This window comes from Acomys minous (genome assembly GCF_964271855.1).
Source record: "Acomys minous genome assembly, chromosome: 1".
NCBI classification, from domain to species: Eukaryota; Metazoa; Chordata; class Mammalia; order Rodentia; family Muridae; genus Acomys; species Acomys minous.
In genome coordinates, this window is record NC_140483.1 from 30,159,544 (window position 1) to 30,172,875 (window position 13,332).

Below are 13,332 nucleotides of genomic sequence, written 5' to 3' on the forward strand. Positions count from 1 at the left end.
GCTGGTTCTCTGGAACGAAGGTGGCTGGTTAAGAGGTAAAGTCTCTTAGAATTAGCCATTCGGTGTTCACGGAAGTGATGTGAGGCAAGGGGGTTCCACTTAGTCACGGTCTAGTTCCGAACCCTGTAGTCATCTCTGAGCTGCTAGAGAAGCCATTTTTGAATTTCAAGCTGCTGAAGCTTCATTTGAGTTTGGTTCAGTGCTCCTCATAGTGCTGCCTGCGGATGGCAGTCACTGACTTGGTCACTTCTAGGAAAATGGAGTCATCAGAAGAAGGCAGGGTTAGTGTCTTGTTACACCAGACTTGTACATAGTGAACACAAACTGCTGACGTGCACCTGTGTCTTCTTGTGTTAAGGTGAGGATCCTAACACATAAAACCTGGCTGGTAATTTCAACTGACAACCCCTAAGCGTCAAAGGACATTCTTCTGAGCCATGGCCAAGAGAGTAGCCATCGTGGGAGCTGGTGTCAGCGGCTTGGCCGCCATAAGGTGCTGTTTGGAGGAAGGGCTGGAGCCCGTCTGCTTTGAAAGGAGCAACGATGTTGGAGGCCTATGGAAATTCTCGGTAAGTGGTGCATCTCTAGGACACAAGGGGTAGAAAGATGGTCTCCATTGCAAATCGCATCTGATTGGTTCTCTTTCAGACCTGAAAGACATTTCATGAAAGCCCTTGGTCCAGAAAGCTAAGTCTTGCCTCTCTTATCACACTAATATATATATATTGGTTCGCTCAAAACTGCTTCACACCAGCAGGGCTGAGCTTAGGAGAACCTTAGACTCAAGGGTGTCCTCAAAGAAAGCGGGTGGCTTTGTGATGTAGTTGTGGTCTCTAGCTCACCAACAGTACCATGCCCTTTCTGGTAGAGTCCAGTTCTCCAAGTTGACACGGTGCTAATGTCAGTAATTTGCTAAAGATAAGACACTGCCACCTTGTTGTACACTTGCAAAGATTCTGCCATTTATTGCTCTTAAATACAAAAAAAAACAAACAAACCAGGCTACAAAATCTGGACTAGAAGCAAATGCTGAGCTCGATTTCAAACTCAGGTTTTCTAGGCAGATAGCTCTTAGGCGAGGCAACTGCCACACTCTGGAGTGCAATACTCATCTGTCAAACACAGAAATGGGAAATTAGGTTACCTCTAATGTGCCTTGCAGTTCCAACAGGATATTATTTAATATCTAGCTGTGTCTCTCTGGGCATTTATAAATTATTATAAATGTTGATTTTGTGTGTGCAGTTATTGGATTGTCTGTCAGTTCTAAATGTGAAGAGAAAAATTATGATCTTTGTCATCTAGACTTTAAAACAATATGGCCATGAAATATTTGATATAAATATAGTGTTTTTAAGTTTCAAAAGCCAGATCAATGGGGCACTTCTAGCTTTTCTGTTTTGAATTTTCCAGTCAATGTTGCAGTAAGTGATACATATTTTTGGCACAAAGATAGGGTATCCATGATCCTCATCTTCCTCTGTCTTGGTCTCAGTTCTTGCCTACTGGAAAAGAAAACTATTTACTCCAATAGAGAATTTAGTACTAACTTAGAATAGACCTGTATTCACCTCACAAGATTTTTCTGTAGTTTTTTTCTTTTGGGGGGGTCTTATTAAATGAAAAGTGTTATGTGAGATATATAGTCATAGATTTTATTTTCCATCCTGGAAATGAGCTCTTGGAGAATTCTATTTTCTTTCTATTTTCCCAAAGAAGTGCGACCAGCTTAAATTAAACCATAACACAACTGTCTACAACCTCGTCAGTAATAGCTGAGTGTTACATGAACATTGAACGTGTCTGTTACGTGCTAGCGAATAGGATGAGAAGCAGGTGTGCAATCACTCCACATTGATGGCCTCCGGTCCACCAGTGAAGGGAGGCCCAGCTTAAGCCCACAGTCCTTTGATATCAAATAAACAAGAACTCGATTTTCTAGCAAACTCTTTCATGAGGTAATGATGAGAACAGTCTGACCATGAGGTATATGATAGAACCTGTCTGGAAAACTGGAGTATATGCTAATAGACACTTTAGCTATCCATCTATTAAAACGGTTAACCTCAAGAAACTGGGATTTCTCCCCCCCCCCACCCCCCAGGATCAAGCTGAGAGAAGAAAAAGCTTGAGCTGTTCAGAGAGGAAAGAGATTTACAACCTTACAGAGATGATGATGATGGGCCAGTGGCGGGTGGGACCACACCTTGACCTGGACTACTTCAGTGTTTGTATCCTTGGTCCTCTATTTAAACATCACTCTCATCTTAGGGTGCTGAAGATGAACTGGAGTGGAGTGGTAACTGGTCCTCTTTGTTCATTTTCCTAATCGTCATGTTAAATAAATTCCCCTTTTCTGCCTTTTACCATTACTCTGGCTGCCTTAATTGGTTTATTGAGGACAGGTAGACAAACCTGGCTTCTTGGGCCACAGACTGTGACCCAAAATTCTGTAACATTGAAATTAAAAAAACTATAAGCCCAATTTTCATTTTTATTCCCAGTTTTATTTTATCCTGCAGAAATATTAGCATGTTTGATTTTAGGCAAGTACCCCAGACCTCACTAGAAGACAATGGATCAGAACTCACAACTGTACTTAAGTCAGAAGAAAAGCCGGATGTCCTCAAAGTGATCTATGTAGCGGATCACTGCTTAATGCAGTTCCAGGATGCTGTTCCCTTAATGGTCTGTGGATGGTACTCACTGCCATGTGGACAGGCTGACCGTGTGCCAGTACCAATATCATAAGAAAAAGCAGCAGCCTATGAAAGGCACACAGTAGGCGCTGGGTCTTCTGCATCCAAAAGGAATCCATGAGGTAGCCATTATCACCACCTTGGGAAGTTGATGTGAGGAAGCAAAAAGTGATAACTCGGTAAGATACAAAGTCAGCCTTTAGTTATCTACAAGATAGAATGTCTCTTTTCCATCAGGCGTTGCACATAAGCAAAATTCTACTCAGAGTCCCAGTGAGGGAGGCAAATGCTTTCAAATGCTCAAAACTTCAGCCTCCTCCACCCATCCCCAACCCTTCTTTCTTGTCTAAGAAAAGTTACTTTGCATGATATATGTTCAGGCAGGAATTTTTGAAAAGCATGTCATATAAGCCTTCATCCTGAGAGTCCCTGCTGGGCAGAAGGTGTGCCGGAAGACAGAAACCTGATCATTCTGAACTTTTCATTATGTGCTTTTTCTAAGGAATGGAAACCAAATGGGATTTAAAGACTAGCAGACTCAACGTGAGTGAGTTTTAAGTTTCGTGCACTCACATAGGACATCACGCCCTCGAAAGATGTGGTTGGTTTGACAATGAGAAATTACTCCCGCCTACGTACTAACCAGGCTTGACCCTTGAACTTGCACCTTGAACTTCAGTGCATTCAGGGCAGCATGGCTGTTACAGGCCTGATGAAGATGAATATATTCTAAAGAGAGACTTGTGTCCTCAGTCTATCAGACTATTGAAACAAAGGACACCCAAAATGGACATTTTCCCCAGGAATCTCATGTTGGGAGGAGGAAAAATGCTGGAATCCTTGGTCCCTCTGAAAAAAAAGCTTTAACAGCCCTGACTGCTTCTAACACTTGCTAGGCCGCCTTGCATGATGAGACTGAAGCCTAGATAAAAATGGGTCAGTGGTGGGCAGGACCCCACTTTGCCCTGGGTTACTTAGATTTGCATATGCTTAGTCCTATATTAAAGCTTGAATCTCACATCAGGACTTGTAAAATGAGCTGGAGAAGGTCACTGGATCTCCTTGTTCTTCCCAATGGCCACGCTGACTACGTCTCCTTTTTTCTGCCTTTTACTATTAATTTTGCGGTTTCAGTTGAGAAACAAATGGCTGAACTTGACTTTTTGGGGTACAGATTATAGCCTCGAGTTTGGTAACGTGGTCATACATATTACTAAAGTAAAATTTTTCTCAACAAAGAAGCATTAGTACAGCATCATTTTGGCTGGAAAAAAAAATGAACACAACAAAATCAGAGTAATCTGAACTTATTTTTATCACTCACACATTCAGGTATTTACTTGACAGATATATCCTGAGTGCATAGAGCACAATGTTAGACACAGCATCAAGTAGTAAGTGTACTAGAAAACAAGTGTTTTAATTTTTTCTTTATTTTTAAGAATTTCATACAGTATACAATAAAATATGATCACATCTACTTCCCATTTCTCCCTCCAACTCCCTCATATCCCCTCTCAATTTTATGATTTTTTTAAAGTAACCCACTAAGCCATTAGTGCCGCTCCCATTGCTGTGGGGGGATTCACCAGAGGACACTGCCTGGACATGGGTTAATCAAGCAGGAAGTCTTTATCAGCCAGCCTCTGACTACACTGGGTGCTCAGGATCCCAGTGTAGCACTAGCCTTCTTCAGGATGAGCATCTAAACACCAAAACCATGCTCTAGGTTGACATGCTAAAGTTAACAAGAATAGCCAGCCAGCAGCAGAACTACAGAGGCTAAAAAACAAAGTTAGTACATTTTTGAGACTTTTCCAGAACTATATGAACTTTGATGGATTAGCTTTTTCTTTTAGTTTTGGCAGGTGGTGCTGTCTAGGTGCCGAGTTTTATAGTTTGGACGGTACTTCCATCATGGAGTCAGTTGTGCCAAGGTCTGGAGGCCTACAAGGTCTGGGGTCCTTTTACAATATGTACTTTGGTGTGAGGCCCTTCACTGAAACATGAGAAACCTACCAGCGGCCATAGCAATTAAAATAACTCTGATGTAAACAAATGTGTAGTTAGGGCAGTAAAAAGACAACAGAAGCTCTGTGGATGCAGGAATGATTGACAGTTGAGGAGAGAAAGAAAAAGAAAACGAGTTGAGGGACACAACTTTGGAACTGGAGCTGGAGGACTTGTTTAAACCAACAGGAACTCAACAGACAAGCAGAGATGAAATATGAGAGGCAATAAAGACAGCCTGATAAAAACACAGAGAACATTCTGGAATTCGCCTCTGGCCTTGTCCTCAAGACATTTGTGACCTAGAGCAGGAGAGGGGAGATGTGGAAGCCCTAAACAGAATGGCAGTCTGTTAATAATGTACCTGCAGATCTTGGATTCCAGTTCTAGGGCACAATCCTTCAGACCGAGGCAGAGCTGGAGCTTAATTCCCTCCTGGCTGGTTCAAACCACCTCGCACACTGAAATAATAAAAAAGGCGTGCTTTTTTTGAAGCAACTGTCTGTAGTTACACATTTTTGAAGAATAGTGTCGGAAGAAAATTCCAAGTTCTCTTTTTATGTTTGGATTGGCTAGAATCTGGGGGTGAGGGGTGGGGAAGGACATACTGGCTTATCTGAAAATAACCCCAGGTCATATCACCCCTTTTTCCAGAGCAGTCTTACATTTTTAAGCAGTCCTTCATGCACAATCAAACCCTCCCTCATTTCAGGGCAGCTGAGAAATCACCTTCCCTCTTCGCCTTGCAGCTGGCGACAGCGCTGTGACTGAAAAGCGGTGGCTCAGACCCCAGATCCCGTTGGGCAAGAGCCTTCGCCCTTTTTCTGGTCTCCAAAAATATTTCTGAGCAAGTCTTTTAAAAGATTTGTTTTATTCTACTTGAAGTTAGAAATTTATGAGAAATGTGGCAACTATGGGTAGAGAAAGGCTGCGTTCTCAACTTGAGGAAAGACACGGAGGCCTCAGGCTGAACTGCCCTCCCACAGACACGGACCTCATGATCCTTTCTAGATCTTTCTGTCTTCGGCCCCAAAAGGCTAGCCAGGGTGAGAGAGAGAGCTTGGCGTCTTAAATCCAGCCACAACATGACACTGTATCCCTCTCCTCTGTTATGTAAGAATTCCTTCAGGCCTTGGGGATGTAGAGGCTGCCAGCTTTGAGATATGTTTTCAAGGAAGCACCCTGTGTACACTTTCATCCTGTTCACACAAGAGAGAGGATATGTTTATTCTCAATTTAGCTTCCAACTGCTTCTTAACGAGAAACCACTTTTCAATTATACAGAGCCTTTAAAGTGGAGTGCCAGGAAGTGAGATATGTTCTAAATCCTATGGTTTCATGTGTGTGTGTGTGTGTGTGTGTGTGTGTGTGTGTGTGTGTGTGTGTACGTGTGTACAGTGAATTGCCATAGCTGATGAGTTAAAGGTCCCTCAAGCACGGAACTTATTTAGAGCAGAGCAGAGTTTCCCACAGTGTGGTCTCAGCCACACTGGTGCCCTCTGCAACTTCTTTGAAGTATAAATTCTCAAGCCATACATCAGAGGTGAGGAACCCAAAGTTTAGAGGTGACGCCCAGGGATCTCCAGTTGTGAGGATTTTCTGGTGGTTCTGAGTGAATCGGAATGGAGAAATCACCCTAGATAAAACCCTAGGTTCTGTGCCCAGTGGTGAGGGTGCTGATCACTGCGTAGCAACCATTTTAAGAGAAAAGCCCCATGCTCCTCTGGACTGCTGTATCCTGGCTGAATTTTCAAGGTAAGCATGATATCCAAACCAGTGACAACACTGGAAAGAAGAAGGGAAGTGCCAAGAGAGAGTAAAAGAACTAGCATTGGGTTAATTAGGGCAAAGAGGGTTAATGTGGAAAGGGGTCAGTTCTGTATGGTCTCATGTAAAGGGCTTTTTCTATTCTATATCTGAAAAGAAGAACTATGCTTTTCATATATTTTATTGAAAAATATCAGGAAATACATTTTGATTATGGTTTCCTTTCCTCCAATTCCTCCCATATCCTTTGCACCTTTCCATTTACCCAACTCCACACCCTTTCTTCTTTCTTTCATTAGAAAGCAAACAGGCATAGAAGAAGAAGAAGAAGAAGAAGAAGAAGAAGAAGAAGAAGAAGAAGAAGAAGAAACACACCAACACAAACAAAACCCATAAAAACCCAAAATCAGAAACCATAATGTGTAGGCAAAATATCAGTAAGATGTGTGTGTGTGTGAGAGAGAGAGAGAGACCAAAATATCAAATACCATTGGTATTTTTTTTGTGTGTTGGCAGTCTACTTCTAGGCATGGGAACTGCCCTGAAGCGTTGTTAGTGAGATGCCGTTGAAGAAAAATAATTAAAAAAAAACCTCCTAATTTTTAATATTAAAAGGGTCTCAATCAACCAAGAATTGGATTTTCTCAGAAAAGAGCACCGATAGTGGCTTCTTTTTACAGTTTTGTTATCCTTCCTAGAGCCACGCGGAGGAAGGAAGAGCCAGCATTTACCAGTCGGTATACACCAACTCTTCCAAAGAAATGATGTGTTTTCCAGACTTCCCCTATCCCGACGACTTCCCAAACTACATGCACCACAGCAAGCTCCAGGAATACATCAAGTCATTTGCTCAGAAGAAGGGTCTGTTGAGATATATACAGTTTGAGGTAGGACCTTGCCCCCAGTACCACTGGAATTACTGTATGTATGAGTGTTGGAGAGCACGGCATGAATGAAGCAGGGTGTACCAAGTATTTTGATGCCTCACCAGTCAGTAGTTCTGTTAGACTGTAAAGCATTTATGCCCTGACTGGCCCCCTCCTCACAATTCTCTGAAACCTCTGAAATGCATTAAATTCTAATGTTCTGAGATTCCCGTGGTTCTCATCCTTTCTAATGCTGTGACCCCGCAATACAGCTCCTCATGTTGTGGTGACTCACAACCAAAATATCATTTTTGTTGCTGCTTCATAACTCTAAGTTTGCTACTGTTATGAATCGTAATGTAAATATGTGACCTGAGGATATCTGATATGCAACTTCTCCAAAGAAGGCTGAGAAACTTCTGTTTTAGAAGATGCTAGAGACAGATATTCTAACACAGCAAACTTCTCACCCTCACTGTGTCAGGCTTGGAAAATTATCCAAAATTCTCTAGCCTATATTTAGGCTCCTGTGGGTCCAATATCATAATGTGTAGGCAAAATATCAGTAAGATGAGAGAGAGAGAGAGAGAGAAAAAGAGAGAGAGAGAGAGAGAGAGAGAGAGAGAGAGAGAGAGATCATTGGTATTTTTTGTGTTGGCAGTCTACTTCTAGGCATGGGAACTGCCCTTAAGTATTGTCCAAGCAAATGGGGCACTTTTTAGAAAGTAAGACATTATGGAAAGAGTAACAACTTAAGTGACCCCTGTCCTTTACCCACTTAATCTCTTATATTTCTCCTTAATGAGTCCTAGAAGTGTGATGAAGTAGTCATTGTTTCTGTAACTGGCAGTAATAGGTTATACTTGTTTGAAAGCCTTGTCTTAATTCATTAGTATTGAATGAATGGTGGACACAAAAAAAATGAAGGAAACAATCAATCAAATTATGACTTGAGGCTGTAACCACATAATTATTTCCCTGGGGCTGTTCTAAATATATACTTAAAATTAAAACATCCACTATCTTTTTTTTTTTAACTTTTTAAAGGGTAAACAGGCAAGATTTATTGAGGAACAGCTTCCTATAGTTAGAGAGGACTGAAAAAAAAAGAGTTGCCTCCAGATGTTTTTCTATTACATTCATCTACTCATTCCATCCACTCATCTGCTTGTGGAATTCCAAATGCCATACATAGCCTTGATTTATGGAAGTAACGGCTACAGACATTAATCACATCCCTCATACATGCTCACATCGTACTACTGACATATGGAAAGAAAAGAAGGAAAAAAGAAAGAAAGAAAGAAACTGTGAGGGAGGGAAGGAAGGAAGGCAGGAAGGACATAAAGAAGAAAGGAAGGGAGAGAGGATGGGCCTGGAGGGATGGCCCAGAGCTCTTACAGAAGACTTCAGTTCTGTCCCCACCATTGGTATTAGTCAGTTTACAACCACTCTTAATTCCAACTCCAGAGGATTCTGGGGCCTCTGACCTCCAGACATCAATACATACCCCAGTCATACCTAGGGCAGGGCAGGGCAGAAGAGAATAGAGGGAGGGTGGTAGGGAAAGAACTAATTATAAAATCAATCCTTTTATGAAAAAAACTCAATATTCTTCAAGAAGCCTATAATCTAATTGGAGAGCAAAGTTAATAATATTCAGAGTAAGCCAACATAGCATTTATATAAGATCTAGATAAAAAGGACATTTTAAAGCTGTCTAATCATGTTTTAAATATTACTTTTTATATTATAAAGATAATACTATGAAAATCATATCTGTTTATATCTTCTTTTTTTTTCATTTTTCAAAATAATTTAATATTTTCTTACATGTTTAAACATTCAATTGCCACTTTCCCAGAAATACAACTCCTAGGTATTGTCCAAAATAAATGAAAACATATGTTTATATGAAAACTGGTACATGAATCCTCCTGAAAGTTTTACTTACGGCGACCAAACTGCCGTTATATGAGGGCCTGCAGAATGGGTCCCAGTGCTAGGTACACGGTTGCTCCAAACAAAATCAGGTTTTGTTAGCAAGAAAGAAACAGATGGCAACTGGCAAGGAAATTAGCAGTCCCAGAAAACAAAACCAAACAAGGAAATTGGACAAAATTCTGTAGACTTAGAAATGAGGAGTGAGCTGTGTGTACCTCCATGCTAGAGTGCTCACCTGGCACGTGTGAGGCCCTATGCATGAATGAGGCCGTGATATATCAGAAATAACTGAGGTGGAGACACGGACTCAACGCGGTACTGTCAAAAGATTATTCCTATAAGCAGGATGAAGTATTTCATGTGTCAAGTTGGAAGTGGGGAGGCAGCCCAACTGTAGACTCTCGAAGCAGTCTTCACGGTTTTATAAGCCTGAGAAGCAAGGCAGTATTTGAAGTCATGAAATGAATGAAAGCAACATTATGATTGTGATACAAATGTTTGTGTAGACATGAAGCTTAGGTGACGGGGAGTTTCATATCATTGCTCTAGGAGCTATGAAAGTCAAAGACGGCTATGGAGAAAATAGAGGTAAGTCAGCTGTAAATGTGCTTCATTAGAAGAAGCACTGTGGCCTCTTGGTCAGGGAGCTAGAATAGACAGCAGAGGGAAAACAAGGTTCAAAATACATAGACAACTGAGCTGTGGTAGTTGCTCATGTTTCCAGAGTTATCTGTACAGAGCACAAAAAGACCGAGGGTCAAGTGTTTAGACACAGCTGTGTTTACTGAATGAGTAGAAGGTGAGGTCAGAGAAGGAGAAGGCTGGGTCACCTGTAGAGCAGATGTAAGCAAGTGACGTAGATTCATTACATGGTACCACTCACAAAAATGCCCAAATGTTATTCACCCCACACCAACCTACTAGTTGTGCAATAGTAAATAAACTCTCGTGGGTAGTTTTCTGAGATTCGAAGACGCACTGAAGATGTACTGTGACCTCCATATATTTTCATATATTTTTCAATGACCAAGTCATCTCATATCAATTATTTCTTCCATAGAAAATATTGCAAGAAAAGAAAGAACAGAATTACACAAATAGAAGAAATTCTTTTTTTTTTTTTTTTTTTTTGTTTTCTTCCAGACACTGGTTTCCAGTATAAAGAAATGTTCTAGCTTCTTGGCCACTGGTCGATGGGTAGTTGTTACTGAAAAGGATGGGAAGCAAGAATCTGAGCTCTTTGATGCTGTAATGATTTGCTCAGGGCATCATGTGTACCCCAATATGCCAACTGACTCTTTTCCTGGTAAGCTTGAAATATATGTAATAATAGGGGGCTTATATGCAAATATCTAGTGTCAAATCATGTATTTCCACAATAATTGTATTTAAATTACCAAAAGAAAACTATTTATGTATGATGATATGAAAAATATATTAACTAGCTCCTTGAGCCCTGAAGTTTAAAGACTGTACAAATTAGAGGTAGACAGACAAGAGTTCTTATGTCATAGATGGTAATGCATATATAAGTCCTAACACATGTGGGGTCTCTGAACATTCATATTCCAAAATGTAGAGTTCTGCCAGAAAATTAAAGTAAGATTCTTACTTCATCTTCATTTATAATTTACAAGTGAATTTTAATAATCTCAGTGTTGTATGGATGCATAAATATATGTTCTGGGATGTGTGTGTGTGTGTGTGTGTGTGTGTGTGTGTGTGTGTGTACGTACATGTAGTAGTAGTTGTTGTTGTTGTTGTTATTGTTGTCATTTTTGTTGTTGCTGCTGCTGCTGTTGTAGCACCCGCACATGTAGTTGCTCTTAGTTCGCTTTTCTATTGCTGTGATAAAACACTGACCAAAGACAACTTGAGAAGTAAAGGGTTTACACTCATGGTTCAGTGTGGAAAGAAATTAGGGGAGGAACTCAAGGCAGGAACCTGGATGCATAGAGGAATACTATTTACTGGCTTGCTCTCATAGCTCACTTAGCTTGCTTTTTTATACAACCCAGAACCACCTGCCTTGAGGTGGCACTGCCCTCTGTGGGCTGGGCCCTCCCACACCAATCGTTAATCAAGAAAGTGTTCCACAAGCTTGCCTACGGCCAGTCTGATGAAGACATTTTCTGAAATGAGGTTTGCTCTTCCCAGATGACCCTACTTGTATTAAGTTGGCAAAAAGCAAGCAAACAAACAAAACTAACCAGAACAAAAAATTTACAAAGATCAAAAAAAAAAAAAATGCACACAAAATCTTTCTGCTTTCTATTCCATTTTCCTTACTTCCCTCTTTCTTCCCTCCCTCCCTTCCTCTTTCTATTCTTTGCCAAAGGTGGTAGTAGTTCATGAAGAATGGATTAAAATGTTAACAGGCAGTATGTCGTATGGTTTGTATATATGGAATCAGTGTGCCCAGGCTAAATCCTTATTGTACTTAAGTTTTTTGTCTCAATTTTGTTTTTCCTTTTTTTTTTAAAACATAGGGTTGGTGAAAGTCCCCACTCTTCTGACTGTGCTGTCCCCCAGGGCTTTTTGTGCTAATTTCTTCATCTTCTAATACATAGGGCAGTATATCACTGTGAATAAATTGTTAAAAAACAGACTAAGCATTTAGCAGATAAAATAGCCCTTAGGTAATATTTAATAAATTGCTACTGCTGCTGCTGCTGTTGTTATTTAATATTAAAATGGAAATCATAACATCTTAAAATATGTAAGGTCCCCCAAAAATCATTATTTTGGAGTTTATTAGCAAAACTCACTAAATGGATAAGTGCATTTCAACGATGGAATTTTTTTAAGTGTGAAAAACTGAGTGTTCCACTTTCTGAAACTTAACATAGGCCTGGAGAACTTCCAAGGCAAGTGCCTGCACAGCCGGGATTACAAGGGCCCAGTGACTTTCCAGGGGAAGAGGGTCCTTGTGATTGGCCTGGGGAATTCAGCATCTGACATCGCTGTTGAGCTCAGTCGTCTGGCTACACAGGTATGTGACATACAGGATTTAGAAAGTAGAACTAAGCTAGAACTATGCCATTAGATGAGTCCCGGAGGCTGGGGAAAGGGTTTCCAGGCATATGGCCTGCTTTATGAGACCTTCCAATCATGAGGAGTTAAGTGAGCCATTCTCCCAGAGAGGGAAGGCAGGACTTCCATGCTATGAAGAGGTTCGTTCTGATGCCATGGAGGCAAGCGTCTGAGTGTGTGCATAAATGAGTACGTAGGCATTTATTTTGTTTTATTTTTTTGTTCTAATGTCATATGCAAATATCTTTCAAGTCATTTGTCTCTTAGTCAGACTCCATCTTTACTTGTATACCACCTCCCACATGAAAGGCAGGCACTACCTCTCAGTCTAAAGTTCTGGAGCACCACATGCTCTGACTTTTACCATCATTCATTCTCTCACTCAGAAGCAAGGATTCAGAAAATGCCTGGCACTCTTGTGTATCAGAACTGTGTTAAGCTAAAATTAAAGACACGGGTTAGACTGGATCATGACCTTAATGAACAGTCAGTGGGTGGAGATGAGGTGACAGTGACATACAGGATTTTAGCGCACCAACCATCTCCAAAGGAAGTGATGAGTCTCCCGGTGGAATTAGGTGTGTCAACACCACCATCAAGAGCAGAGCAGAGAACCTAACTTAACCTGGATAAAGTTGAGGAAAACTTCCGGGCGACTCAAGTTGTTGTGACTAGTAGACCCCTAAAGAAGCTCATCATATTTTTAAGCAAGCAGATATTAACTTCTAGATGAATGTGGAGAAAGCTTTGGTTTTCTTTTTAAACTAAGACTCTCCCTAATTCATTAGAACGATAGTAAGTATACCAGCAATTGACCTGGCAGGTTAAGACAGCTCCCATGACTTAGGATGAACAGATGTCCTGTGCACATGTGCAGGAAGATTAGAAAAGAGAGAAGGGACTAAGAAGAGCATTACGTGTGTGGCATCTCCTCAGTCTAGTGTCAGCTACCTATTTAGCTCCGTGTCCCCAACTGAGCCCAACCTCTTCTACCATCTAGCGCTGCTGGGCTC

The 13,332-nt window shown here is 41.0% G+C and overlaps 1 protein-coding gene across 2 annotated transcripts in view; it reads left to right on the forward strand.

Moving 5' to 3' along the window:
- Positions 1–13,332, forward strand: part of LOC311601489 (putative dimethylaniline monooxygenase [N-oxide-forming] 6) — a 20,945-nt gene continuing 7,613 nt past the window's right edge. Inside the window, exons 1-5 of one of the 2 annotated variants that reach the window (XM_084788964.1) lie at positions 1–35; positions 359–569; positions 7,175–7,363; positions 10,430–10,592; positions 12,136–12,278. In XM_084788964.1, the coding sequence (XP_084645090.1) occupies positions 438–569; positions 7,175–7,363; positions 10,430–10,592; positions 12,136–12,278 (627 nt within the window). In that variant the 5' untranslated portion in view covers positions 1–35; positions 359–437. Of the gene's footprint in view, positions 36–358; positions 570–6,382; positions 6,465–7,174; positions 7,364–10,429; positions 10,593–12,135; positions 12,279–13,332 lie in introns of those variants that run through there. The other variant, XM_084788965.1, reaches the window with a different exon arrangement.